Raw genomic sequence first — 27144 nt, 5'->3', positions numbered from 1 at the left:
CCAAGTCAAGATTTTCTTGAGCTAAGAGAATTCGTCTTGGTTGGAGAAGATTTCTACTTTATCTGAGAAAATTTAGGTCTCCAAAAAAATTTTCTTGAATCAAGAATATTTACCTTCAGTCGAGAATTTTTTTTTTATATGTAGAGATAGAATGAAAAACATTTCAAAAAAAGATTTACACAATAAATTGCCTTTATTTAGATACATTTAATAATCATAATTCAATACAATTGTAGATCAATTTTCATTTGTCATTAAAATATTTAATTATTTTCACCAATTAAGAACCCAAGGATGATGTTTTTTGTATCTGCGAGAGATTTTTGATTCTTTTTTAGTGTCATCGGATTTCCAAATATTGCATTTATTTTCGGGGTTCATGGGGCTGCCTCTCGGGCAATTGAAAGCGCGAGCAAAGTCATTGGTATTTGAAACCGCGCCAATCAATCTCATATCCATCGGGCTATGGACGTCTCGATCTTTTAGTGCTTCTGCGTATTCCTCCGTAGATTTCGTGCACCACAACTGTTTACCAAAAATACTTAAATTATTTACTAGAATATGTTATTCTAATCTCATTAATCAACCAGTCATTCGTCAACGTACGGATCCAAATCCAATGAAAAACATTTGGTCGTCAGAATACTCTTCGAAACCCGGTAATTTATTGTCTCCACCAGCAGCTGTAATCATTTTTCTGTATGCGTCATAAACTACATCGAGTCCCGTCGAGTCGGCCATATTTTCTCCTCGGGTTTTACGAGCTGGGCCTCCTTCCTTTCAAAAATAAAATTGCTCAGAGTTTCTGCTTTAGATAAATAGAAATAAATATTTTTAAATAAATACACCGTATGCGGGGGTGGTTCCATCGTATTCAGGTTCCGTGACTCCGAAATATCTATTGAATTGATCAAGAAAACAATCTGCTCGCTTGTAATATATGTCCATTATCTGTTTTGATATTTCTGTCTCATTTCCATCTGGTCCAATTTGAATTCCTATTTGAAAATATTATTCTAAAAATCTATCACATGAATTATTTTAACTGTCAGTATTTTTTCGTACCAAAAATGTCGTACGAGTGGCCTAACTCATGCCCAATAATTGTGCCCATCATTCCGTAGTTGACATTACTAGATAACAAAATATAAATAAACAATAGCCAGGTTACTATTTATCTAAATTACTTACTGAGGAAGTTTTTTAGTGAAGAATGGAGGCTGGAAATTAGCGGCTGATAGACCTGAATAATAAATTTAGACTATAAATGCTGGCTCTAAATGATGCCTGAGCTAAAATGAATAAATTCTTACGCAAATTATTAGCGTCGGGATCATACCCTGCGAGAATTGCCAACACATTCTTATCTTTCCTGAAAAAAAAAATTTATTTTATCAACAACAATAATTATTAACAAATAAAAGTAAATTTATTTTCCACTCACTGACGCGTTCCTCTACTCAATGACCTGCGTAACTTTTCTTTAGTTTCAAACTTTTTGTAACTTAGTACGTTATCGAAATGATCAAAACCAATTATCAACTGAAATACATTTACAATCAATAAATACCTGGTAATTATTATAATCATTCCCTATATTATTTAATTTAATACCCCTTTGTATAAATTGAGAACTAGAGTTGTATTTTTGAACCAATCAGGCGTCCCTATAAGCAATTCAATCCTCTGTAACTTGTCTATGATTATTTTTTTAGTGTCTCCATCTAGCCAACTTGATTTTTCAATCTGCAACTTTATTTCCTCGCGTATAGTTTCAATCATTTTTATAACATTTTCCTCTATTTTCTCAGAATAATATTTTGATAGGAATGCGTATGCAGCTGCTTGAGTCATTTTCATCTCCTTGGTACACTCGAGCCACCTAAAAAAAATTCCCGTTCAAAAAACCGAGAAACTCGACATAAACAATCGCGTTTGCTCCGAAAGCCTTAGGCTCGCGCAGCAAACGCTGAGTCCGTCGTTGATAAAACTTAGAAATCTATACCGTGGCTCCCGTTCCTTTATTCCAAACTCGTTTTCCATTAATGTAAAAAATATATCACGCATTTTTTCCGTCGTTGCCGTGAGCATTTCACTTACAAAATGCCAGTGAATATAATTGACTAGAATAAATAAATTTGAAATAACGTAGATCCTTTAATGAAAAATTAATTAATTACCTATAGTGCGCTTAGGAGTTTCGTTCATTAATTCATTCAATTTAACAAAATAATTCATACTATCTGCCGTCAAATACGTGAACTTTTCTACGTCATGATTTACCATTTCCAATAATCGACTTATTAATTTTTTCACATCAACCTGCATCAAATAAAATTTTAATTGATAAATTCGTAAGTAAAGTAATAATTGAACATACTTTGTTGCTTTTATCGACTGTTTTTTCGTCGTACCACTTTTGGAACTCATCAAAAGTCTTGGGATCCTCGTCGTCATATTCTGCAATCTTTTAACGAAACAATTAAAATAAATAATGACGAATAAATATTTCTTTTATTACTAAAATAAATTTTACCATAGATAATTGTTTTTCGAACTCAATCAAATCGCGGACATCTTGCTCAATCATATTGTGGGAAATGTTTGCTCTGTTGTGTTCAACAAACATTTGAATTACGGCCGAAATGAAATGCTTGTAATTTTCATATTCTTCTCCTTCATAATTTTTAAACTCAAATGGAAGTTTATCGAGGAGTGGAAGGTCGCCTTTCTCCATCTGCGTAAATAATTATTTAGAATCCGCATAAAACAGTAAAACTGGTATTTAAATTGATGATTTAATTACTGTAATTATGGACTTGTCGAACCAAAGAGGAAAAAATTTGTAAAATACATAAGAGCCAGTGATTTGGAAATAATGCTGTTCGATTCGCTGCCACGTAAGCTCGTTTTCGTCCCATTCCTCGGCGTCAATAGTCATCGGCCAGCCTCCAACTTGCATCAAAATTGATTCTATCGGTTTTAACCCCCGTCTTTCAAGCGCCTCTATAAACAAATTTTTAAATTGTCTTCCAGAAAAAAACTTGACCAACGACATTCAATACTTACCAGTATCCATACAAGAGCGATACCATTTCTTGGCCTGTCTCACTGGCAAAATATCGTGTGGCTCAGGTTCTTTCTCCAAAATTCCTAATGAATAGACGATTTACCCATAGCTTCTTGTTAAAAATAATGAATTATAAAAAATACCTTTCACACGTCGGTACGCTAATTCTTGGAACAGGAAAGGTCTGCCCCAAACTGGAGTATAACCAGGTAGCGGATTATTAGAACTCCATGAGCCACAAACGAAATCATAAAAATTTTCACATGGATCTGCGGATTTATTAATTCCGCTCCTCAATTCGTTAGCTGAGAAAATAATTGTTACTTATCCAAGTAAAAATATTTAATTCTCCAGATAACATCAGTAAATAATAAATACAGACCGAGATTTCTGCAGTCGTCGGTATCACAAACCGTAGCTTCTTTGCTGTCTTCGCCATGCGCTTCAATGTCAAAAATCCACCCAAGATCTTCAATGCCATTATCATGATGATTTTTCCGTGGGCTTATGATCTTCCCAAATGTGCTGGCCGTTAGAAAAAACCTGGGGCAAAATTATTATGTTACATATAAACGCACGAATAATTATTACGATATATTTAAATACATGTACCTGAAGATCGAAACGTTTTTCGCGGAACAAAAATAAAAAAAAATCAATGAAAAGTAAAAAATCTACTGGATCTGGATTTCTGAAATGTTTCGCACTTCACCCAAAAATTGCAGACCACTCCCAAATATCCCTTAAGTCACCTTTGGACTCTAATTATTTTAACTTTCGATGCGTAAAAAACGTTCCGATCTTCAGGTACATTTTAAATACTTACAGTATTATTTTGAACTTCATTTTTATTTTACGTTTTAGTTTTCAGCGACAACTAATGAATGAGTCTGATAGTAAAAACATTGAATATTTAAACTAGTTTACAGGACGGACATAATATTAAATCTCATGATTAATTATATAGTGCATCCGCACAGATTATTTTAATCATCTCCGATAAATAAAATCGTTACACATTTATATAAATCGGTCACGGGGTTAAATTCCATTTTATATTAAAAAAACTAGTACACGAATTTATTTGAAAAATTTTTTATAAAAATTATATCACTGCAACAGATGCTTCCTTATAAATAATTAATTTTAAAAAATTATCATAATCAACAAATAAAATGCAGGCGGATATGATCTTGGCTAAGAAAAGTCTCATTAATTAAATTTATCGTTAAATATAAAAACAAAAAAAATAATTATTTAGTTTTTGAAGGACGGGATTGGAGATAAAAAAAATAATTCAAGTAATAAATTGCTATTTTTTTAAATATATTTTTAAAAATCATAACTCAACATATTTATAAGCCAAATATTCAATTGCTGACAATATTTTCACCAATTAAGAACCCAGGGGTGATGTTTCTTGTACTTGCGACCGCGATTGGCTTTTTCGGGGGTAGTATGAGCCTCAACACTTTTCCAGATATTGCATTTATTATCGGGATTCATCGGGCTGCCTTTCGGACAATTGAAAGCACGAGCAAAGTCATTGGTATTTGAAACTGCGCCAAGTACTCTCAAGTCCATCGGACTGTGTTCATCTTGTGCCTTTAGTGCTTCCGCATACTCTTCCGTAGATTCTATGCACCACAACTGTTAACGAGCATAATTAAAGTTTAAGTAAAGATATCATTTTTTTGAATACAATCAGCCGAAGAATAAAAATAAACGTACGGATCCAAATGCGATGAAGAACATCTGGTCGTTGGAATACTTTTCAAAACCAGGTAGTTTACTATCGGGACCGTTCTTTTCTATCAATTTCTTCCAGGCCTTGTAGACTGCTTGCAACCCTGTGGTGTCCGCCATATTTTCTCCTTGAGATTTACGTCCTGGGCTCCATTCCTTTAAAAATTTAAACGGTTAATTTTTTTTTCATTTATTTCTATAAGTAATTTGAATAAATACTGCGGGTCCGGGTGTAGTTCCGTCGTATTCAGGCTCCGTGACTCCAAAGTATTTATTGAATTGATCAATGAAACATTCCGCGCGTTTGTAATACATGTTCATTATATGCTCAGATAATGTGAGATTTTCTTCCCATAGCCCAATTCTCAACCCTGTTGAATAATTATTTATTTATAAAGTTTTATGGATTTGTTGTTTTATAATTTGCATAAAAAAATACCGTTAATGTCATAGGCGTGCCCTATTTCATGCCCGATCGCTGCCCCAATCATTCCGTAGTTGACGTTGCTAAATAATAATTGTAATCATTATTTTTATTATTTCAGTAAATTTTTTAACTGTACTCTCCCCCATGAAAAAAATTTATAAAAAAAATATATTTTTCATATAAAAAAAATATATGAAAAATACAATATATTAAAAATATGTATAAAAAATATATTTTAAATAGCTAACTTTTGGCCGATTTTCGTATATATTTTATATATTTTAAATATATAAAAAATACATGTATAAAAATATACGAAAAATATATTTTTCTTATATTTAAAAATATAAAAAAAATATATTGTTGAGTTAATTAACAACATAGAAAAAAAAATATAAAAAATATATTTTTTATATATTCTAAGATATATTTTTAATATATTTAAAATATATAAAATATAGGGGAAGGGGGGGCAAAACGGGATATTTAACGAAAAATTTAGTTTTTAGGGACATAAATATCGTAAAATTGGCTTCATTTTGATTCTATTTGAAATAAATATAACGAATGTTAGACTGCCATCAGAAAAAAAATTTTTATTTGCTGCGGGCAAAATGGGATACCCCTCAAAAAAGTAAATTTTTTTTTTTTTTCGAGTGAATAAAATTGATGTAATAATGTCTTTCTAAATTGATGTAAGTAATAAAATTTACTCTCAACATATTTTTAAAGAAGTTTTTCCTTGTTATTTCTTTTCAAAATTTGAAATTGGCGCCAATATTATACTTTTCGCAAAAAATATAAAAATGTTTTTTTTTAGCTTTTAATAGTGTAAAATGATACTAGATGTCATTTTTGACCATTTTCGAAAGTTTTTCGAGAAAAAAAAATTTTGACGAAATTTTGAGGGTATCCCATTTTGCCGGCCTATCCCGTTTTGCCCCCCCTTCCCCTATACGAAAATCGGCCAAAAGTTAGCTATTTAAGGGGTTAGGGGTACTCAGAGGCCTGAAAAAATGATGATTTTCAATAATTTTTTTTTTGTAGTTAATTACTTTATTTGACAAAAATAAAAACATAGCTTTATTAGAACACGTTTCGATTTGACTTCACGAAAATTTCAAAAAAAAAAATTAATAATTCAAAAAGTTATCGCTGTTTTTGTAGAGCCCGTTCCTCCCGAAGTCCTTTGCGGTGATCATCATAAGTCCTTGGAGATTCATCTAAAATCAATCGGACAAGAAAAATTAGTTTTATTAATAGATAATCTTGTGCCTGATCGAAGCTTTTTTTTTTTTTTTCGAAATTAACAAAATGGCGGCCTCAGGAAATTTTTTTCAAATTTTCGAGAAAAAAACCGACAGTTTATTGTTAAAAAAAAATCGAAATTTTTGAAAAAAAAAAAAATCCTTCGATCAGGCACGAGTTTTTAATGTATTTCAAAAGTACAATAAATTTTATTGAAATCTACCGAGCAGTTTTTAAGTTACAGTGATCACCAGTTCAGAAAACATAGTTTTGAGAAAAACGCATTTAAAGTTTTGCTATGGATTTATGTCGAATTATAAGAATTATTTAATAACTTACACTGAGTCATCTATTCCTGGACCATATAATAGCTCTTCAGCCGTCATAGCAGCTTCCAAAATATTGATTTGCTGGTGCCTACGTTGCAATCGACCTTCTCGGGTGTTATCATTAGCGCGCTTATCTGCTACTTTGATACGTGCAGCATCCATTCTTTCTGCATACCGATGAGAATTAGGCCCACAATTAAGTCCTAGTGTATTCATCAAGACTAATACTGAATTTATACCCTCATTAAATATACACATAGCAACGTATGCAGCTATTTGTACGACAGTAAAACTAGTATTTACCGTTTTTGGGCATATTTTCCATACTAGTTGGTTAAAGCTTTCATTATTATTCTGATTGAATCCACCTACACATCTTGAAAGTAAATTTTCATTACTAAGACCTTCGTATATAGGCTTGATAGCTTTTAAAACATCAGAAGGTAAGGGAGAATAATCGTGAGAATAGGTATCAAGCTCTCCTCTTGCTTCAGCGCGCTGGTAAGAGCACCAAGATTCTTCGCCTTTTGGACACATATCATGATTCGGTTTTTCATCACTCGAATTTCATCAAATTTATTATTCGAAATTCAGTACTGCTGTCTTCAGGTACATCATCTTCAGTGTTTTGTTTTAATTTTTTAGAAGATGTACTCTGAATACTTTCATCACGTTCGGCTGTTTTCGGATTAAAAACATTCTTTCTTTTGACTGAACGCGACTTATTAATTTTTTCAGAACTCCGAAGTTCTCTTGAAACCTTTCTAGAATCACGTCCCATGGTTAATAATTTAATTCACTTGAGAAATAATTTATCACAAAACTATCGACTGATCAGTGCAACGACTACAGGTATACTGGCAACCAAAAATTATTTTTCAGTTCTTGTACTACCTACAAATTGTGAATATATGTAGAAGGATTTATATATATATATATATATATATATATATATATATATATATATATATATATATATATATATATATATATATATATGTATATATATATATATATATATATATATATATATATATATATATATATATAATTATACATACATTAAAATGGGGAGATATTCATGACAATGAAACCCGAAAGGTCGGTTGCTTGCAGCTGTTTCTAGCTACCTGCTCTCGAATGCCACGTAGCACCCGAGCGTCCTTTGGTCATTGTTAAATAACTCGAAAAGAATTTGTCGGATTCACTTCAAATTTTCACACAATATTTTAAAAATATTATACTTTAAGAAAATGCAAAAAAAAAAAAATCGATTTTTTGAAAATTCTGACTACCCCTAACCCCTTAAAATATATTTTTTATACATATTTTATATATATTTATATATTTTTTATGTATTTTTAATATATTTTTTTTATAAATTTTTTTCATGGGGGCTCTAAACATGAATTAGTAAAAATGAATGAATATTCGCTAATTCCAAGTGCAAATCGAACAACTAATTTCAAAAAGTGGTTCGGTTAGCACTCAGAATTAGTAAATATTCACTTATTTCACTTATTCATGTTTAGAGAGTAAAATATAATTTTTAATACTGACTGGGGAAGATTTACAGTGAAGAATGGAGGCTGCAAATCGGCAGCAGGTATAGCTAAAAATTTTTAATTTATAAAATTAATGTAAATATTCAAGGATTATATTCGTTTTTATAACTTATTCTTACCCATAAAATTAGAATGAGGATCATAGTATGCGTTAACAAGAAGCGGATCGACTTCTTCACTAAAAAAAAAATTTTAATAGTAAAAATAATTAAAAACAATAATAATTCATATGTAAATTCAATTTTACTCTTCGATAGATAATTCACCCGCCAGTGACTGGCGTAATTTTTCTCTGATTTCATATTTTTTGTAACTCAGTACGTTATCGAAATGGTCGACACCGATAACCAGCTAGAAACATTTATTGCGCGTTAATGTTAATTTATTAATTTATAAAGTTAATTTAAAAATTTTACCCCTTTGTAGGAATTGAGAACGTGGGTACTATTTTTAAACCAGTCAGGTGTGCCAACAAATAGTCCCATCTTTTGTAGCTTGTCCGTTGCTATTTTTTTAGTTTCATCATCTAGCCAATTTGATTTTTCAATCTGCAATTCCATTTCGTCGCGAATATCATCGACCATAGTTCTAACATTGGTATCAACTTCTTTGGAAAAATATTTCGATGAAAATGCGTACGCAGTGGCTTTGACCATTTTCATCTCTTTCGTACACTCGATCCACCTAAAAAAAAATATTTTCATTGAACTCTCAAAAAAATTCGATATCAATGCTCGCGTTTCCTTCACAGGCCGAAGGCTCTTCATCTCTACAAGCTTCAAAAATAAATATTGCGGGGAAATAGATACCGTGGCTCTCGTTCCTTGACTCCAAACTCGTGTTCCATTAACGTAAAAAATATATCACGCATTTTCTCAGTCGTCGCCGCGAGCATGTCACTCACGAAATGCCAGTGAATATAATTAACTAGAATTAGTAAATCAAAAATTTGTTAGACTGTTACACTGTGAAAAATCCGGAGTGAAATTAAATCCGAATTCACTCCGCATTCACTCCGCCACTCGGAGTTCCGGAGTTTTGAAAAAAATCACTCCGCATGCGGAGTGAATTGGGAGTTTTTTTTAGCGGAGTGATTGCGGAGTGACGCGGATTTTATTTCACTCCCAATTTACTCCGCTAAACAATGTGTGTGTGTGTGTGTGTGTGTGTGTGTGTGTGTTTGTGTGTGTGTGTGTGAAAATGTGTGCGTGTGTGCAAATGTGTGCGTGTGTGCAAATTTGTGCGTGTGTGAAAATGTGTGCGTGCGTGTGTGTGCGAGTGCGCGTGTGTGCCTAAATATGTATGTGCGTATGTGTGTGCATATCAGCTGATCAATAATGTAATACACGAATATTTACTTCGATTTTATTGAATGGAGTTATGTTTTATTAATAATATTTTCAAAACTCCGCTCCGGAGTGAATTTCACTCCAGAGGGATTAAATTAATAAAAAATTATCTACTCCGCGAAAACTCCCCTGCGGAGTGAATTTCACTCCGAGGGGAATGAATAATTAAAAATTCATTCACTCCGCATTCACTCCGGATTTAATCCGCATTCACTCCGCGAATTTTTTACAGTGTACATGGATAATTTACATAAATTAATTGTTTACCTATAGTTCGTTTAGGAGTTTCGTTCAATAATTCATTTAATTGAACAAAATAATCCATACTATCTGCCGTTAATTTCGAAAACTCTTTCACGTCATGATTTACCATTTCCAATAATCGATTTATTAATTTTTTCACATCAATCTGCATCAGATTAATATTTTAGTCAATAAATTCATAAGTAAAGTAATAATTGAACATACTTTGTTGCCTTTATCGTCTGTTTTTTCGTCGTACCACTCTTGAAACTCTTCAAAAGTCATCTCAGGTTCGTCGTCATATTCTGGAATCTTGTAACAAAATGATTCTAATAAATAATGATCAATAAATATTTTTTTTTTATACTAAAATCAATGTTACCATAGATAATTGTTTTTCAAACTCAATCAAATCGTGGACATCTTTCTCAATCATTTTATGAGAAATATTTGCGCTGTTGTGTTCAACGAACATTTGAATTACGGCAGTAATAAAATCTTTGTAGTTTTCATATTCATCTCCGGTGTAATTGTGAAATTTGAACGGAAGCTTATTGAGAAGAGGAAGATCGCCTTTCACCATCTACAAAATAAATTACTGAGTATCCACATAAAACAGTAAAACATTAATAATTAAATTACCTCGACCGTGGAATCTCTGTACCAAACAGGCGTAAATTTGTAGAATACATAAGAGCCAGTGATTTGGAAATAGTGTTGCTCGATTCGCTGCCACGGATGCTCACTTTCGTCCCATTCTTCGGCGTCTATAGTCATCGGCCAGCCTCCAACTTGCATCAAAATTGATTCTATCGGTTTCAACCCTCTTTTCTCAAGTGCCTCTGTAAACAAATTTTCAAATCATCCATTAAGAAAACGGCCTGACCAAAGAACATTCAATACTTGCCTGTATTCATACAAGAGCGATACCATTTTTTGGCCTGTCTCACTGGTAAAATATCATCTCGCTCAGGTTTTGTTTCCAAAATTCCTAATAAATACAAAATTTACTTACAACTTTTCGTAGAAAAATAATTAGTTGTAAATTATTATAAATACCTTTCAAACGATGATAAACCATTTGTTGAAACATGTAAGGTCTGCCCCAAACAGGAGTATAAGCAGGAATAGGATGATGTTTTGCCCATGATCCGCATGAAAATTCATAAAAATTTTCACATGGATCTACTGACTCATTTACTCCGCGCAGAAGTTCTTTAGCTGAAGAAAAAAATTAATGTTTTATCCTGAGGATAATTATCAGTTAATTATAAACACAAACCAAGAGCTTCGCAGTCCTCGGTTTCACAAACAGTTAATTGTTCATTTTCTACTTCATTATTTTCAACATCAAAAAGCCACCCAAGATCTCCAATGCCACTATCATGGTGGTTTTTCCGTGGGCTTATAATCTTCCCGAATGTGCTGGCCGTTAGGAAAAACCTGGGGCAAAATTAATACAATACATAGAAATGCACTAATAATTATTACAATGTATCGAAATACTTACAGGATTATTTTGAACTTCATTTTTTTTGCGTTTTAGTTTTCAGCGACGACTAATGAATGAGTCTGATAGTAAAGACATTGGATATTTAAACTAGTTTACAGGACGGACATAAAATGACGTCTCCTGATTAAATTTATTGTGCATCCGTAATGATTATTTTAATCATTTCCGCAAATGCGATCGCTTAACTGTTTTGAAAATTCGTTCAAGAACTAAGCTCCATTTTTTTTAATACTTTAGCGAACGGATACGCCGAGCTGTTATTGATGATAATTATATCACTGTGCGACATATACTTCCGTATGAATAATTAATTATCTAAATATGCTGTAGCTAAGAAATGTTGAAAAAGAGAATTTCATTAATTTATGATAATATAAAGGTTTGAGTATCAACTTTGAACATGAATATTAATTTCACAAATGAAAACTGTGATCACTGGAACCCTTAAGAAATGGCAGCCACCAAATTTTGAGAGACATTGATTGTATATTTAGACTTCTTTGCTAGGCCCAAAATACCAACGTATCATAAAGTCGACCGTATTGCCTGATTCTAGGCGGATCTGTAGCTGCCTGTATGAAAAAATATAGGACAGGAAGATTTTATCTCTACTCAAAAAAATCTTACGATGTAAATATTTTTTGGAAAGACAGATTAAAGTGAATACCGAGTAGATGATAACTTATTGATTTGATTCTCTCTGAAAAGGAGTTAATTTTAACTTAAAAAGTCTCAATTAGATCAGAGTGAATGCGGATTAAAGTAAAGTTGTAGCTGAAAAAAAAACTCCCTGTTCATTCTGGAAATGAAGAGATTTTTTTCAAAACTCTGAAGGCAAAAGTGGGTTCAAATTTAAATAAAAACCATATTCGCTCCCGACTTTTCAGTGTATTACTTAAATTGTTTATTAAGTATAAAAAACAATGATATTAATTAGTATTTAAATTTCTAAGAAAGGATTCAAAATTTAAAAGATAATTGAAGAAATATAATTATTTTATTCAAATATATGGATACATATATATTCAAAAATCATAGTTCAACATATATTGTATTTGTAAATGGAATAAATACCAATAAAGAACCCAGGGATGATGTTTCTTGTACCTGGGTCTTGGATCGGCTTTTTTGGGTTCAGTGTGTGTCTCAATAGTTTACCAAAGGTTACATTTCTTTTCGGGGTTCATCGTAGTTCCTTTCGGGCAACTGAAAGCACGAGCAAATTCCTCGCTATTTGAAATTGCGCCGAGTACTCTTAAATCCGCGGGACTGTGTTCATCTTGTGCCTTTTGTGCTTTCGCATACTCTGGCGTAGATACTGTGCACCACAACTGTTAACAAACATAATTAAAATTTAATTTGAAAATGTCATTTTTTTTCCACAATCAGCCGAAAATTAAAAATAAACGTACAGATCCAAATCCAATGAAGAACATTTGCTCGTCGGAATACTTTTCAAAACCAGGTAGTCTGCTTTCAGAACCTTTCGTTGCTATCATTCTCTTCCAGGCATCGAAAACTGCGTTCAGCCCTGTCGTATCCGCCATATTTTCTCCTTGAGTCTTTCGACTCAGTTTCTTTCCCTTTGTAAATTTAAATTATTTAATTGACAGACTTTTTTAAAAAATCAAAACAAATTAATTAAATAAAATAAATACTGTATCTTCGGAATCATCATCGTCATCAGAACTCGTCTGCGTGAAGTATTCTTTAAATTGATCGAGGAAACATTCCGCGCGTTGATTATACAAGTCCATTATCTCCTTAGGAAGTTCGAGCTTTTGTTGTTGTAGACCTATTTTCAACCCTGTTAAACAAATATTTATTATAAAAACCTGATTTATTTTTTAGAAAATTTCCATTTTGAAATACCGTTAACGTCATAGGCGTGTCCTAATTCGTGCCCGATCACTGCTCCAATCATTCCGTAGTTAACGTTACTAGATAATAATTATTATTATTATTTATTAACCCAGTAAATTTTTTTACCATAAAATATAATTGTTATATAGTTTTCAATACTAACCTGGGAAGACTCGAAGTGAAAAATGGGGGCTGCAAATCGGCAGCAGGTATAACTAGAAATTTTAAATTTATAAAATTGATGTAAATATTAAAGGATAATGTTTACTGTCATAGCTTAGTCTTACCTATAGTATTGGCGTACGGATCATAGTAAGCATTAACTTCGAGTATGTTTACTTCCGCTTCACTAGAAAAAAAAATAAAAATTGTAAAAATCATTTAAAATCATAAGTTAATTAAATATTACGCTGCATCGGGTGATATGCCGGCCAATGCCTGGCGTAAGTTTTCTCTCATTTCATATTTTTTATAGCTGAGTACATTATCGAAGTGATTGTTGCTGATAACAAGCTGAAAGTATTTATTAAGCGTTAATAATTTTTTAAATTATTCATTCCGAAAGTTAAATTAAAAATTTTACCCCTTTGTATGAATTTAGAACGTATGTTCTGTTTTTGTACCATTCAGGAGTGCCTACAAATAGTCCCATATCGTCTATTTTGTCGGTAACTATTTTTTTAGTATCATCATCCAGCCAATCTGATCTTTGTATCTGTATTTTCATTTCCTCGCCTACGTTGTCGACCATACTTCTAACATTAGTATCGGTGTCTTTGGAAAAATATTTTTGAGCGAATGCGTATCCAGTGGCTTTGAACATTTTTATTTCTTTTGCACACTCGACTGAGCTAAAAACAAATTTTTTTCATTAAAAGATCTTGTACTTTTACTTTTGGCGCAACATTGATCTACAAACGATTTCGATTATAATACAGTATCACTCTAAAACCAAGTGTGTTACAAGTGTATTATTTTAACACATATTAAGTGTGTTCTATGTTTAAGGCCATAAACAAAACTATAGTTTTTTGTAGTCACTTAAAACACGATTCACGGTGTGTTGAAAATCTATAGATTGCTTATAGCGTTTCAATGTTATTCGACAAGTGTGTTAATTTCGACTACACACTTGGTTTTAGAGTGATCTCCTTTTCGATTTACACATTATCTAAGACCTAGAACTCTATGTATTGCTTTTTCTCGGTCAGTTTTAAATCTAAAAAAAATTAAAGTTTACTGCATTAATAAACATCATTTGTAGATTATTGTAGCAAAAATTAAAATTTTTAATTCTAAAGTCGGGTTCGAGCGTGACGGAGGTTAAAAATTCGTTATTAAAGCTCGCGTTTGCCTCACGCGCCGAAGGCTCGCGCGGCCAACACGTAGATCGTGAAAAATAAATAATTAAATGGAAAAATTTATACCGCGGCTCTCTTTCCGAGATTCCAAACGATTTGTTCATTAACACAAAAAATACATCCCGCATTTCTTCGGTCGTTGACGCAAGCATCTCACTTATAAAATGCCAGTGGATGTAATTTACTGAAATTAACAAATTAGCAATAAGTAATAATCTTTAATAAATAATTTAGATAAATCTATTTCTTACTTATAGTTCGCTTAGAAGTGAAGTTCATTATTTGCTGCAATTTAACAAAATACTCCATACTGGCTACTGATAAGTACTTGACATTTTCTGGGTCATGATTTACTGTTTCCAATAATCTTCTGACTAATTTTTTCACCCTGACCTGCGTAATAAATATTTTAATAAATAAGGTCGTAAGTAAGATAATAATTGGACATACTTTGTTGCCTTGATCGACTGTATTTTGGTCGTACCACTCTTGAAACTCATCCATAGTCTTGACAATCTCGGCATCCTCGCTGTCGCTGTCTGAAAGCTAGTAAAAAAATTATTTCGATAAATAATGACCTATAAATATTTTTCATAATTACTGAAATTAATTTTACCAAATTCAATAGTTTTTCGAACTCAATCATATCCGCGACATCCTTGTTAACATCTTCGAGAGTAATATTTGCGCTGTTGTGTGCAACAAAAAGTAGAGCTACGGCTGAAATGAATTCCTTGTAATTTTCATATTCTTCTCCTTCATAATTTTTGAAGTCAAACGGAAGCTTCTTGAGGAGTGGAAGATCGCCTTTGTCCACCTGCATAGATAGTTATTTAGAATCCACATAAAACATGTACCTAAAGATCGGAACGTTTTTTGCGGAACGAAAATAAAAGAACAAAATTAAAAGTAAAGTATCTACTGAATCTAGATTTCTGAAAGGTTTCTCATAGGCACTAGTATGCTAGCCGAAAATAGTAGCCACCCCCAATTACTACTCGTCACCCTTAAGCAGTAGAATTTCATAAATTTTTTCATTTTCGTTGCACGAAAAACGTTCCGATCTTCAGGTACATCATAAAACAGTAAAACATTCGTAATTGAATTTATAATAAAATTACTTTAACCACGGTAGTGTTCGACCAGTCAGGCATAAATTTGTAAAATACATAAGAGCCAGTGATTTGAAAATAGTGTTGCTCAATTCGCTGCCAAGGATGCTCAGTTTCGTCCCATTCTTCGGCGTCAATAGTCATCGGCCAGCCTCCAACTTGCATCAAAACAGATTCTATCGGATCCAAGCCTCGTTTTTCGAGTGTCTCTGTAAATAAATTGTTAAATTTTGAACCAGAAATAGACTCCCCGAAGAACATTTCATTACTTACCTGTATCCATACAAGACTGATACCATTTCTTGGCCTGTCTCAGTGGCAAAATATCGTCCGGCACAGCAGGTGTTTCCAAAATTCCTAATAAATACAAAATTCACTTGTAACGTTTCGGAAAAAATAATTAATTATGAATTATGATAATCACCTTTCAAACGATCATAAACCAATTGTTGGAACAACAAAAGTCTACTAAACGTACCAGCGGAAGGGGGAATAGGATGAACTTTATTAAATAATCCGCATGTGTACTCATAGAAATTCTCACATGGATCTGCTGATGTATTCATTGCGCCCGAAAGGTCCTTAGCTAAAGAAAACAATTAAATAATACTAAAATTTTCATCATGGAGGTACTACATAGTAAAAAAAGGGAGAGAATTCAGAGGACTTTTATTCGCATTCACTCCTTCCGATCTGGAGTTTCAATGTTAAAAAAAAACTTTCTCTCGGAGTGAAATTTATTTTAAAGAAATTACAATAACTATAAAATTTACGCCGCGTTTGCCCTAAAAATTTTTTACACTATAAATTACTAGTGAATCATAAATACGAACCGAGAAGTATGCAGTCGGGAGTATTACAAACACTAATTGGTCTGACCTCAATAGTATCTTTGTCAGCATCTAAAAACCACCCATCATCTTTATTGCCATCGTGACTTTCCCATGGGCTTATGTTACTCCCGAAAGTGCTGGCCGTTAGGCAAAACCTGCGGCAAAATTTGTTATGTTACTAAGAAATACACAACTATTTATTGTTATGACTAAAAATACTTACAGTATTATTTTGAACTCCATTTTTACTTTGCGTTCTCGTTTTCAGCGAAAACTGATGAGTAAGCTGACAAAAGCGTTATATTATCTATTTATATGATTTTGCTGAATGTTTGTGAAACCACGTTCTTCGATTACAATATTTTTTGTCGCATTTGTTATGATCATTGTGTAATCATCTCGTACAACGTCCATACTTCTATCACTTTAAATATATACTTATAGAAAATAATAACAAGGCTATGACATAATTATATAACTCAGAACTTGCGAAGATTGATAAAAATTTATTTTTAATCAATATTTCACCAACTGACCTAAAATATCGTTTCCAATAAAATAGTGGATGCTGTTTACTGATATCTGTCTTACACACACAAACATAGGTCAATGGAAAATAATTACATAACTCAGAACATGCAGAAATTAATAACAATTTATTTTTAATTAATATGAGTAATTCCATATCAGGTCGATCTATAGTTGGAATCGACCCCTTTCAATTCGAATGAAATTTGGTCAAAACTTTTTCTTTATCATAAAAGAAAATTTACCAAAGGAAAAAAATTAAAAAAATTTGTTTCGAAAGCTATTCAAAATTCAAAATTCTAGTATTTCTCTAATTTTTCATTTTTATTTGTTAAATGTCACGAAAACTACTAAATATACAGAAATGGTCTTTGTTTTGTTTTAAAAGGGCTATTGAAAGAAAATATTTCGGAAAAAAATTTTGAAAATTATTATTTAGATTTCTAAGCATAGGATTCAAAATAAAACTAGTAGTCACGTGATGTATTATTTTTTATTTAAATGTATATATATACATGTATTGATATTAAAAGATCATAGTTCAACATATATTTTATTGATAAATGAAATATTTCAATTAATGATAATCTCTTGACCAATAAAAAACCCAGGGATGATGTCTCTTGTGCTTGCGTCCTCGATTAGTTTTTTGGGATCAGTATGTGTCTCAATACTTTACCAAATATCACATTTCTTTTCGGGGTTCATCGTGCTGCCTTTCGGGCAATTGAAAGCACGAGCAAACTCCTCGCTATTTGAAATTGCGCCGAGGACTCTTAAATTCGCGGGACTGTGTTCATCTTGGTCCTTTATGGCTTCCGCATACTCTTCCGTAGCTTCTGTGCACCACAACTGTTTACGAGCATAAATAAAGTTTAATTAGAAAATGTCATTTTTTTTTACCACAATCAGCTGAAAATTTAAAATAAACGTACGGCTCCAAATCCAATGAAGAACATTTGCTCGTCGGAATACTTTTCAAAACCAGGTAGTCTACTATCAGAACCTTTCGTTGCCTTCATCCTCTTCCAGGCATCGAAAACTGCGTTCAACCCTGTCGTGTCTGCCATATTTTCTCCTTGAGTCTGACGACTTAGTTTTTCTTCCTTTGTAAATTTATATTATTTAATTACGTAATTTTTTTTATAAAATCAAAATAAATGAATTAAATAAAGTAAATACTTTGGCTTCGGAAGCAGTTCCGTCATGAGGCTTCGGCTCCCTAAAGTATTCTTTAAATTGATCGATGAAACATCCCGCGCGTTGTTTATACATGTCCGCTATCTCCGTAGATAGTTTGAGATGTTTCTGTTCTAGACCTATTTTCAACCCTGTTAAAAAAATATTTATGATAAAAATTTATTAATGGATTTATTTTTCAAATAGTTCCCATTTTAAAATACCGTTGATGTCATAGGCGTGTCCTAATTCATGTCCGATCACTGATCCAATCATTCCGTAGTTAACGTTACTAGATAATGATAATTTTTATTAACCCAGTACATGTTTTTACCATAAAATATACTTATTCAATAGTTTTCAATACTAACTTGGGAAGACTTGAAGTAAAAAATGGGGGCTGCAAGAAGGCAACAGGTATAACTAGAAATTTTTAATTTATAAAATTGATGTAAATATTAAAGGATAATGGTTACTGTCATAGCTTAGTCTTACTTATAGTATTGGAGTACGGATCATAGAATGCATTAACTTCAAGTATGTCTACTTCCGCGTCACTAGAAAAAAAAATTACAATTGTAAAAATCATTTAAAATCATAAGGAAATTAAATTTTACCCTTCTTCGGGTTGTTTGCCGGACAATGCCTTGCGTAATTTTTCTCTCATTTCATATTTTTTATAACTGAGTACATTATCAAAGTGATTGTTGCTGATAACAAGCTGAAAGTATTTTTCACGCATTAATTTTTATTCAAATTATTTATTCCGAAAGTTAAATTAAAAATTTTACCCCTTTGTATGAATTTAGAACGTATGTTCTGTTTTTATACCAATCAGGAGTGCCTACAAATGATCCCATATCGTCTATTTTGTCGGTAACAATTTTTTTAGTAGCTTCATCCAGCCAATCTGATCCCTTTATCTGTATTTTCATTTCCTCGCCTACATTGTCAACCATACTTCTAACATTAGTATCGACGTCTTTGGAAAAATATTTTTCAGCGAATGCGTATCCATTTGCTTTGAGCATTTTTATTTCTTTTGCACATTCGACCCAGCTAAAAAAAATTTTTTTCATTAAAAAGTCGGAAAAAATTCGTTATCAAAGCTCGCGTTTGCCCCACGCGCCAAAGGCTCGCGCGGCCAACGTCACGTAAATTGTGAAAAAATAAATATTGTATGGAAAAATTTATACCGCGGCTCTCTTGCCGTGACTCCAATCTCTTTGCTCTTTAAGTCAAAAAATGCATCTCGCATTTCTTCGGTCGTTGACGAAAGCATCTCACATACAAAATCCCAGTGGATATAATTTACTGAAATGAATGAATAAAAAAATGTAATCTTGAATTGATAATTTAGATAAATTTATTACTTACTTATAGTTCGCTTGGGAGTTTTGTTCATTAGTTCGTGCAATTTAACAAAATACGCCATACTGGCTGCTGATAAATACTTGATACTTTCTGGGTCATGATTTACTGTTTCCAATAATCTTCTGACTAGTTTCTTCACCGTAACCTGCGTAAGAAATATTTTAATAGATGAATTGGTAAATAAAATAATAACTGGTCTTACTTTGTTGCCTTGATCGGTTGTATTTTCATCGTACCAAGCTTGAAACTCTGCCATACTGCTGACAATCTCGGCATCCTCGCCTACCTCGTTTGCAATCTTGTAACAAAATTATTTAAATAAATCATCACCAATAAATAATTTTATTTGATTACTAAAATCAATTTTACCAAACTTAATTGTTTTTCAAACTCAATCAAATCGCTGACATCTTCGAAAATTTTGTCAATAGAAACATTTGCGCTGTTGTATTGAACAAAAAGTAGAGCTACGGCCGAAATGAATGCCTTGTAATTGTCATATTCGTCTCCTTCATAATTTTTGAATTCAAACGGAAGCTTATTGAGGAGTGGAAGATCGCCTTTCTCTACCTGCATAGATAATTATTTAGAATCCACATAAAACAGTCAAATATTCGTAATTAAATTTCCAATAAAATTACTTTAATCAGGGACGTGTTTGACCAAACAGGCGTAAATTTGTAGAATATATAAGAACCAGTGATTTCAAAATAGTGCTGCTCAATTCGCTGCCACGGATGCTCAGTTTCGTCCCATTCTTCGGCGTCAATAGTCATCGGCCAGCCTCCAACTTGCATCAAAACAGATTCTATCGGATCTAAGCCTCGTTTTTCGAGTGTCTCTGTAAACAAATTATCAAATTTTTAACCAGAAATAGACTCGCCGAAGACCATTCGATACTTACCTGAATCCATACAAGACTGATACCATTTCTTGGCCTGTCTCACTGGCAAAATATCGTCCGGCACAGCAGGTGTTTCCAAAATTACTGATAAATACCAAATTCACTTATAACTTTTTATATCAAATAATTAATTATCAATTACGATACATACCTTTCAATCGTTCATAAACCCATTCTTGAAACATCAAAAGTCTACTCCATATTCCACTATAAGCAGGAAGAGGATGACTTTTTAAAAATGATCCGCATGTGTGTTCATAGAAATTCTGACATGGATCAGCTGATTTATTCATTGAGCTCAAAAGGTCATTAGCTGAAGAAAATAATTAAATTATACTAAATTTTCATCATAGAGGTTCTATATAATAAAAAATGGGGAGAGAATTCAGAGAGAATATGGATTTTACTTTTATTCGCATTCACTCCAATCCGATCTGGAGTTTAATGTTAAAATAAACCTTCTCTCAAAGTGATTTTTACTTTGCAAAAATTACAATAAATATAAAATTTAAGCCGCTTTTACTCTGAAAATGTTTTACACTGTATATATTATTAACTAATCATAAATACGTACCAAAAGTTATGCATTCTGGAGTATTACAAACACTAATTTCTCTGACTTCAATAGTATCTTTGTCAGCATCTAAAAACCACCCAGCGTCTTTATGGCTATCGTGACTTTTCCATGGGCTTATGGTATTCCCGAAAGTGCTGGCCGTTAGGCAAAACCTGCGACAAAATTTGTTACGTTAAATAGAAACGCACAGATAATTTTTATTATTTATAAAAATACTTACAGTATTATTTTGAACTTCATTTTAGTTTGCGCTTTAATTTCCAGCGAAAACTAATGAGTGAAGTTACAAAAGCAGCATAATGTCTATTTATACTATTTCGCTGGATGTGTGTCAAATCGAGTTCTCCGATTACAATATTTTTTTCCCTCATTTGTTATAAGAATTGTGTAATCGTCTCGTATAATGTCTATCTTTTTATCACTTAAAATGTAAGCTGACAGAAAATAATAACAAGACTATATATAATTATACAACCCAGAACTTGCAAAAATTGATAACAATTTATTCTTAATAAATATTTAATACATATTAATTAATACACTCAAAGAAAAAAAATGAAATTCAAGTAAACATGTTTACTTGACTTATAATACTACAAACAAGAAAAAGTTTTACACATCGAAGTATAATATTTTTTATTTTTATAACTATTGCTGAGTCTACTCATAATTTTTTACAAATAATGCATTTTTACTAAAATTAAGAAAATATTTTCTTGACGCTATTTAAGTAAACTAATACTTAAATTAAGAAATTTTACTTGCAAATGTAGAGTTTTTTCTCAAAGTACAGTGTTTATTATTAAAATTTCTTAGCGTAAAATTATATCAAATGTATGGAAAAAAAAAGTCTAAAAAGTGTTTATTCACTTGCTAATAACTTTTTGTAAAAAAATCACCGGTTACATTTGAACATATACAGAGTGATTTTTATTTCCAAATCCCGGTACTCAGAGTGAAAAAGTTAATCCACATTTACACGAAACCAAATTCACTTCGAATTCACTCTGGATTTTTCAGTGTATTTATTAAATTTTTTACTAAGTATAAAAAACAATAATTATAATTATTATTTAAATTTCTAAGGATGAAATTCAAAATTGAAAAATAATTCAAGCAATATATTTATTTTATTCATGTATGTATGTAGTGAGTAGGATATGGCTTGGGAAATTAATCACTACGATAATTAAATTATCTCACTCCAATTAATTATATTCACAAAACGGTAAATAGTTTTATTTAATATATAACAATACAAAATAATGATAGTCGCATGATATGTGTTTAGCTAGTTAACGGGTATCTCTCTGTCGTACGAGTGTACTCGTCGCTTGTACGTAGCCAAAAATGTGTACTGCGTGGAGGAAATAATTTTCAGCCATCAATGATGATCGATGGTTAACGAGCTTATCCGAAATTATGAATTACAAAAATACAAGTAGTGACGAAGTCATAGTCATATATATATAGGGGAGGGAGGGACAAAAGGGGGTACTTAAGGAAATACTAAATTTTCGAGGACTCAAATACGCTAAATCTTTTTTTTTTTTAAGATATTCAAAGTAAATAGAAAAAATTTTCAGTTACCGTTCAAAAAAAAAATTTTTAATTTCTGCGGGCAAAGTGGGGGTACCCCCTAAAAAAGGTAAAAAAGAAAAATTTCTGGATTTTAAACGAATTTTATTAAGTTGAATTTTTTTGTAAGTAATTTACATGAAGAAAAATTATATTTTACATGTTTATTGGATACAAAAGAAGAAAAAAAATTTTTAATAGTTTTTATCATAAAACAAACGTCATTAATATTTTTCAACTGACAATTGATTTTTTGAAAAAGTTTACCAAAAAAAATTCAACGTAACGCTTATTAATAATTACAGAAGTGATTTTGGAATGTTTAAAAACCACTTAAAATATAAAATTTTTTTTTATAAAATTTTGGGGGTACCCCGTTTTGCCTACCCTACCCCCTTTGCCCCCCTTTTCCCTATACAATGTATGTATATTTAAAAATCAGAGTTCAACATATATTGTATTTGCGAATGGAATATTTCAATTGATTATAATATTTTGACCAATAGAGAACCCAGGGATGACATTTCTTGTGCCTGCGTCCTCGATTGGCTTTTTTGGGCAAATGTGTGTCTCAATTTTTTACCAAATATTACATTTCTTTTCCGGGTTCATCCGGGTGCCTTTCGGGCAACTGAAAGCACGAGCAAATTCCTCGCTATTTGAAATTGCACCAAGTACTCTTAAATTCGCGGGGCTGTGTATATCTTGTTTCTTTACTGTTTCCGCATACTCTTCCGTAGATATTGTGCACCACGTCTGTTTACAATCAGAAATAAAGTTTAGATAAGAGATATCATTTTTTTTAATACAATCAGCCGAAGATTAAAAATTAACGTACGGATCCAAATCCAATGAAGAACATTTGCTCGTCGGAATACTTTTCAAAGCCAGGCAGTTTACTATCAGAACCTTTTGCTGTTATCATTCTCTTCCAGGCATCGAAAACTGCGTTCAGCCCTGTCGTATCCGCCATATTTTCTCCTTGAGTCTTTCGACTCAGTTTTTTTCCCTTTGTAAATTTAAATTATTTAATTGACAGACTTTTTTATAAAATCAAAACAAATTAATTAAATAAAATAAATACTGTATCTTCGGAATTAGTTCCATCATCAGAGCTCGGCTTCCTAAAGTACTCTTTAAATTGTTCGATGAAACATCCCGCGCGTTGATCATACATGTCCAAAATCTCTTTAGGAAGTTCGAGCTTTTGTTGTTGTAGACCTATTTTCAACCCTGTTGAACAAATATTTATTGTAAAAATCTTATCTTATTTATTTTTTAAATAATTTCCATTTTGAAATACCGTTAACGTCATAGGCGTGTCCTAATTCGTGCCCGATCACTGCTCCAATCATTCCGTAGTTAACGTTACTAGATAATAATTATTATTATTTCTTATTAACCCAGTAATTGTTTTTACCGTAAAATATATTTGTTATATAGTTTTCTATACTAACTTGGGAAGACTTGAAGTGAAAAATGGGGGCTGCAAAACGGACACAGGAATAACTAGAAATTTTAAATTTATAAAATTAATGTAAATATTCGAGGATTATGTTTATTTTTATGATTTAATCTTGCCTATAGCATTGGCGTAAGGATCATAGTAAGCATTAACTTCAAGTACGTCCATATCCGAGTCACTAGAAAAAAAAATTACAATTGTAAAAATCATTTAAAATCATAAGGAAATTAAATTTTACTCTTCTTTGGGTGCTTGGCCGGACAATGCCTTGCGTAATTTTTCTCTCATTTCATATTTTTTATAACTGAGTACATTATCAAAGTGATTGTTGCCGATGACAAGCTGGAAATTTTTATTACGCGTTCATAATTTTTTAAATTATCTGTTCTGAAAGTTAAATTAAAAATTTTACCCCTTTGTACGAATTTAGAACGTATGTTCTGTTTTTGTACCACTCAGGAGTGCCTACAAGTAGTCCCATATTGTCAATTTTGTCGGTAACTATATTCTTAGTATTATCGTCCAGCCAATTTGATCTTTGTATCTGTATCTTCATTTCCTCGCCTACGTTGTCAACCAAATTTCTAACATTAGTATCGACGTCTTTGGAAAAATATTTTTCAGCGAATGCGTATCCATTGGCTTTGAACATTTTTATTTCTTTTGCACACTCGACTGAGCTGAAAATAAATGTTTTTCATTGAAAATTCGCTAAAAATTCGTTATCAAAACTCGCGTTTGCTCCACGCGCCGAAGGCTCGCGCAGCCAACGTCGCGTAAATCGTGAAGACATAAATATTGCATGGAAAAATTTATACCGCGGCTCTCTTGCCGAGACTCCAAACTGTTTGTTCTTTAACACAAAAAATACATCGCGCATATCTTCGGTCGTTGTCGCAAGCATCTCACATATAAAATCCCAGTGGATATAATTTACTGAAATACATGAATAAAAAAATATAATCTTTAATAGATAATTTAGATAATTTCATTCATTACTCACTTATAGTTCGCTTTGGCGTTTTGTTCATTAGTTCGAGCAATTTAACAAAATACTCCATACTGGCTACTGATAAGTACTTGACATTTTCTGGGTCATGATTTACTGTTTCCAATAATCCTCTGACTAATTTTTTCACCGTAACCTGCGTAATAAATATTTTAATAAATAAATTCGTAAGTAAGATAATAATAGGTCTTACTTTGTTGCCTTGATCGACTGTATTTTGGTCGTACCACTCTTGAAACTCATCCAAAGTCTTGACAATCTCGGCATCCTCGCTGTCGCTGTCTGAAATCTATTAAAAAAATCATTTAAATAAATCATCACCAATAAATATTTTTTTCTAATTACTAAAATTAATATTACCAAACTTAATTGTTTTTCAAACTCAATCAAATCGCTGGCATCTTTGTAAATATCCTCAAGAGCAATATTTGCGCTGTTGTGTGTAACAAAAAGTAGAGCTACGGCTGAAATGAATTCCTTGTAATTTTCATATTCTTCTCCTTCATAATTTCTGAATTCAAACGGAAGTTTATGGCGGAGTGGAAGATCGCCTGGCTCCACCTGCATAAATAATTATTTAGAATCCACATAAAACAGTAAAACATTTGTAATTTAATTTATAATAAAATTACTTTAATCAGGGAAGTGTTTGACCAAACAGGCTTAAAATTGTAAAATATATAAGAGCCAGTAATTTGAAAATAGTGTTGCTCAATTCGCTGCCACGGATGCTCAGTTTCGTCCCATTCTTCGGCGTCAATAGTCATCGGCCAGCCTCCAACTTGCATCAAAACAGATTCTATCGGATCTAAGCCTCGTTTTTCGAGTGTTTCTGTAAACAAATTTTTAAATTATCGATCAGACAAGTACTGGACTGAGAGCAGTTCATTACTCACCTGAATCCATGCAAGCGCGATACCATTTCTTGGCCTGTCTCACTGGCAAAATATCGTCCGACTCAGGAGTTGTTTCCAAAATTCCTAATAAATACAAAATTCACTTGTAACGTTTCAAACTTTTTATAGAAAAATAATTAACTGTAAATTATGATAAATACCTTTCAAACGTTGATAAACCATTTCTTGAAACATGTAAGGTCTACCCCAAATAGCAGTATAAGCAGGAAGAGGATGAATTTTTTTAAATGATCCGCATGTGTATTCATAGAAATCCTCACATGGATCTGCCGATGTATTCATTGCGCCCGAAAGGTCCTTAGCTGAAGAAAACAATTAAATTTTACTAAAATTTTTATCATGTAGGTACTAAATAATAAACAATGGGGAGAGAATTCAGAGGAAATATGAATTTTACTTTTATTCCCATTCACTCCGATCCGATCTGGAGTTTTAATGTTAAAAAAAAACTTTCTCTTGGAGTGAATTTTACTTTGAAAAGTTACCCTAAAAATTTTTTACACTATAAATTACTAGTGAATCATAAATACGAACCGAGAGCTATGCAGTCGTTAGTATTACAAACACTAATTTCTCTAACGTCAACAGTATCTTTGTCAGCATCTAAAAACCACCCAGCATCTTTATCGCCATCGTGACTTTCCCATGGGCTTATGTTACTCCCGAAAGTGCTGGCCGTTAGGCAAAACCTGCGGCAAAATTTGTTATATTACATAGAAACACACAACTAATTATTAGTATGCCTAAAAATACTTACAGTATTATTTTGAACTCCATTTTTACTTTGCGTTCTCGTTTTCAGCGAAAACTGATGAGTAAGCTGACAAAATCGTTATATTATCTATTTATATTATTTTGCTGAATGTTTGTGAAACCACGTTCTTCGATTACAATATTTTTTGTCGCATTTGTTATGATCGTTGTGTAATCATTTCGTACAATGTCTATACTTTT

The 27144-nt window shown here is 32.1% G+C and overlaps 7 protein-coding genes across 8 annotated transcripts in view; 1 reads left to right on the top strand and 6 right to left on the bottom strand.

Moving 5' to 3' along the window:
- LOC130672023 (CCR4-NOT transcription complex subunit 6-like) overlaps window positions 1–27144 on the top strand; it is a 309023-nt gene that overhangs the window by 245611 nt on the left and 36268 nt on the right. The window lies entirely within an intron of this gene.
- Window positions 181–4010, bottom strand: LOC130672011 (neprilysin-1-like). Its single transcript, XM_057476193.1, has 17 exons — window positions 3897–4010; window positions 3453–3613; window positions 3214–3375; window positions 3070–3153; window positions 2807–3006; window positions 2537–2737; window positions 2381–2467; window positions 2181–2322; window positions 2006–2123; window positions 1615–1882; window positions 1445–1542; window positions 1314–1372; window positions 1192–1243; window positions 1066–1133; window positions 847–998; window positions 607–777; window positions 181–525 (listed from the first exon to the last, which is right to left on the bottom strand). The coding sequence occupies exons 1-17, from the start codon at window positions 3914–3916 to the stop codon at window positions 274–276; spliced, it is 2295 nt and encodes a 764-aa protein (XP_057332176.1). The 5' UTR covers window positions 3917–4010; the 3' UTR covers window positions 181–273.
- Window positions 4376–11635, bottom strand: LOC130672006 (membrane metallo-endopeptidase-like 1). The gene is made up of 17 exons (XM_057476188.1): window positions 11488–11635; window positions 11260–11420; window positions 11037–11198; window positions 10885–10968; window positions 10620–10819; window positions 10360–10560; window positions 10203–10289; window positions 10002–10143; window positions 9195–9312; window positions 8802–9069; window positions 8633–8736; window positions 8505–8563; window positions 8381–8432; window positions 5256–5323; window positions 5036–5187; window positions 4802–4972; window positions 4376–4720 (listed from the first exon to the last, which is right to left on the bottom strand). Exons 1-17 carry the CDS (start codon window positions 11505–11507, stop codon window positions 4460–4462), a joined length of 2310 nt encoding a protein of 769 aa, XP_057332171.1. The 5' UTR covers window positions 11508–11635; the 3' UTR covers window positions 4376–4459.
- LOC130672034 (uncharacterized) lies at window positions 5717–8373 on the bottom strand. Its single transcript, XM_057476231.1, has 3 exons — window positions 7882–8373; window positions 6831–7714; window positions 5717–6466 (listed from the first exon to the last, which is right to left on the bottom strand). The coding sequence occupies exons 2-3, from the start codon at window positions 7355–7357 to the stop codon at window positions 6463–6465; spliced, it is 531 nt and encodes a 176-aa protein (XP_057332214.1). The 5' UTR covers window positions 7358–7714; window positions 7882–8373; the 3' UTR covers window positions 5717–6462.
- Window positions 12469–17034, bottom strand: LOC130672016 (neprilysin-1-like). Its single transcript, XM_057476198.1, has 17 exons — window positions 16883–17034; window positions 16660–16814; window positions 16251–16412; window positions 16100–16183; window positions 15836–16035; window positions 15331–15531; window positions 15165–15260; window positions 14966–15107; window positions 14781–14898; window positions 13937–14204; window positions 13763–13866; window positions 13641–13702; window positions 13517–13568; window positions 13363–13430; window positions 13149–13297; window positions 12903–13073; window positions 12469–12821 (listed from the first exon to the last, which is right to left on the bottom strand). Exons 1-17 carry the CDS (start codon window positions 16900–16902, stop codon window positions 12645–12647), a joined length of 2229 nt encoding a protein of 742 aa, XP_057332181.1. The 5' UTR covers window positions 16903–17034; the 3' UTR covers window positions 12469–12644.
- On the bottom strand, window positions 17668–21598 carry LOC130672014 (membrane metallo-endopeptidase-like 1). Its single transcript, XM_057476196.1, has 17 exons — window positions 21442–21598; window positions 21219–21373; window positions 20796–20957; window positions 20645–20728; window positions 20382–20581; window positions 20110–20310; window positions 19943–20038; window positions 19744–19885; window positions 19563–19680; window positions 19158–19425; window positions 18984–19087; window positions 18862–18923; window positions 18738–18789; window positions 18591–18658; window positions 18370–18518; window positions 18123–18293; window positions 17668–18039 (listed from the first exon to the last, which is right to left on the bottom strand). The coding sequence occupies exons 1-17, from the start codon at window positions 21459–21461 to the stop codon at window positions 17863–17865; spliced, it is 2229 nt and encodes a 742-aa protein (XP_057332179.1). The 5' UTR covers window positions 21462–21598; the 3' UTR covers window positions 17668–17862.
- On the bottom strand, window positions 22433–27101 carry LOC130672017 (neprilysin-like). Its single transcript, XM_057476199.1, has 17 exons — window positions 26948–27101; window positions 26725–26879; window positions 26331–26492; window positions 26170–26253; window positions 25906–26105; window positions 25634–25834; window positions 25467–25562; window positions 25268–25409; window positions 25083–25200; window positions 24677–24944; window positions 24503–24606; window positions 24381–24442; window positions 24257–24308; window positions 24103–24170; window positions 23884–24032; window positions 23638–23808; window positions 22433–23555 (listed from the first exon to the last, which is right to left on the bottom strand). The coding sequence occupies exons 1-17, from the start codon at window positions 26965–26967 to the stop codon at window positions 23379–23381; spliced, it is 2229 nt and encodes a 742-aa protein (XP_057332182.1). The 5' UTR covers window positions 26968–27101; the 3' UTR covers window positions 22433–23378.

This window comes from Microplitis mediator, chromosome 7, assembly GCF_029852145.1.
Source record: "Microplitis mediator isolate UGA2020A chromosome 7, iyMicMedi2.1, whole genome shotgun sequence".
NCBI classification, from domain to species: Eukaryota; Metazoa; Arthropoda; class Insecta; order Hymenoptera; family Braconidae; genus Microplitis; species Microplitis mediator.
Note: the sequence above shows the minus strand (reverse complement) of the source record. Positions and strands in the feature narration are given on the sequence as shown.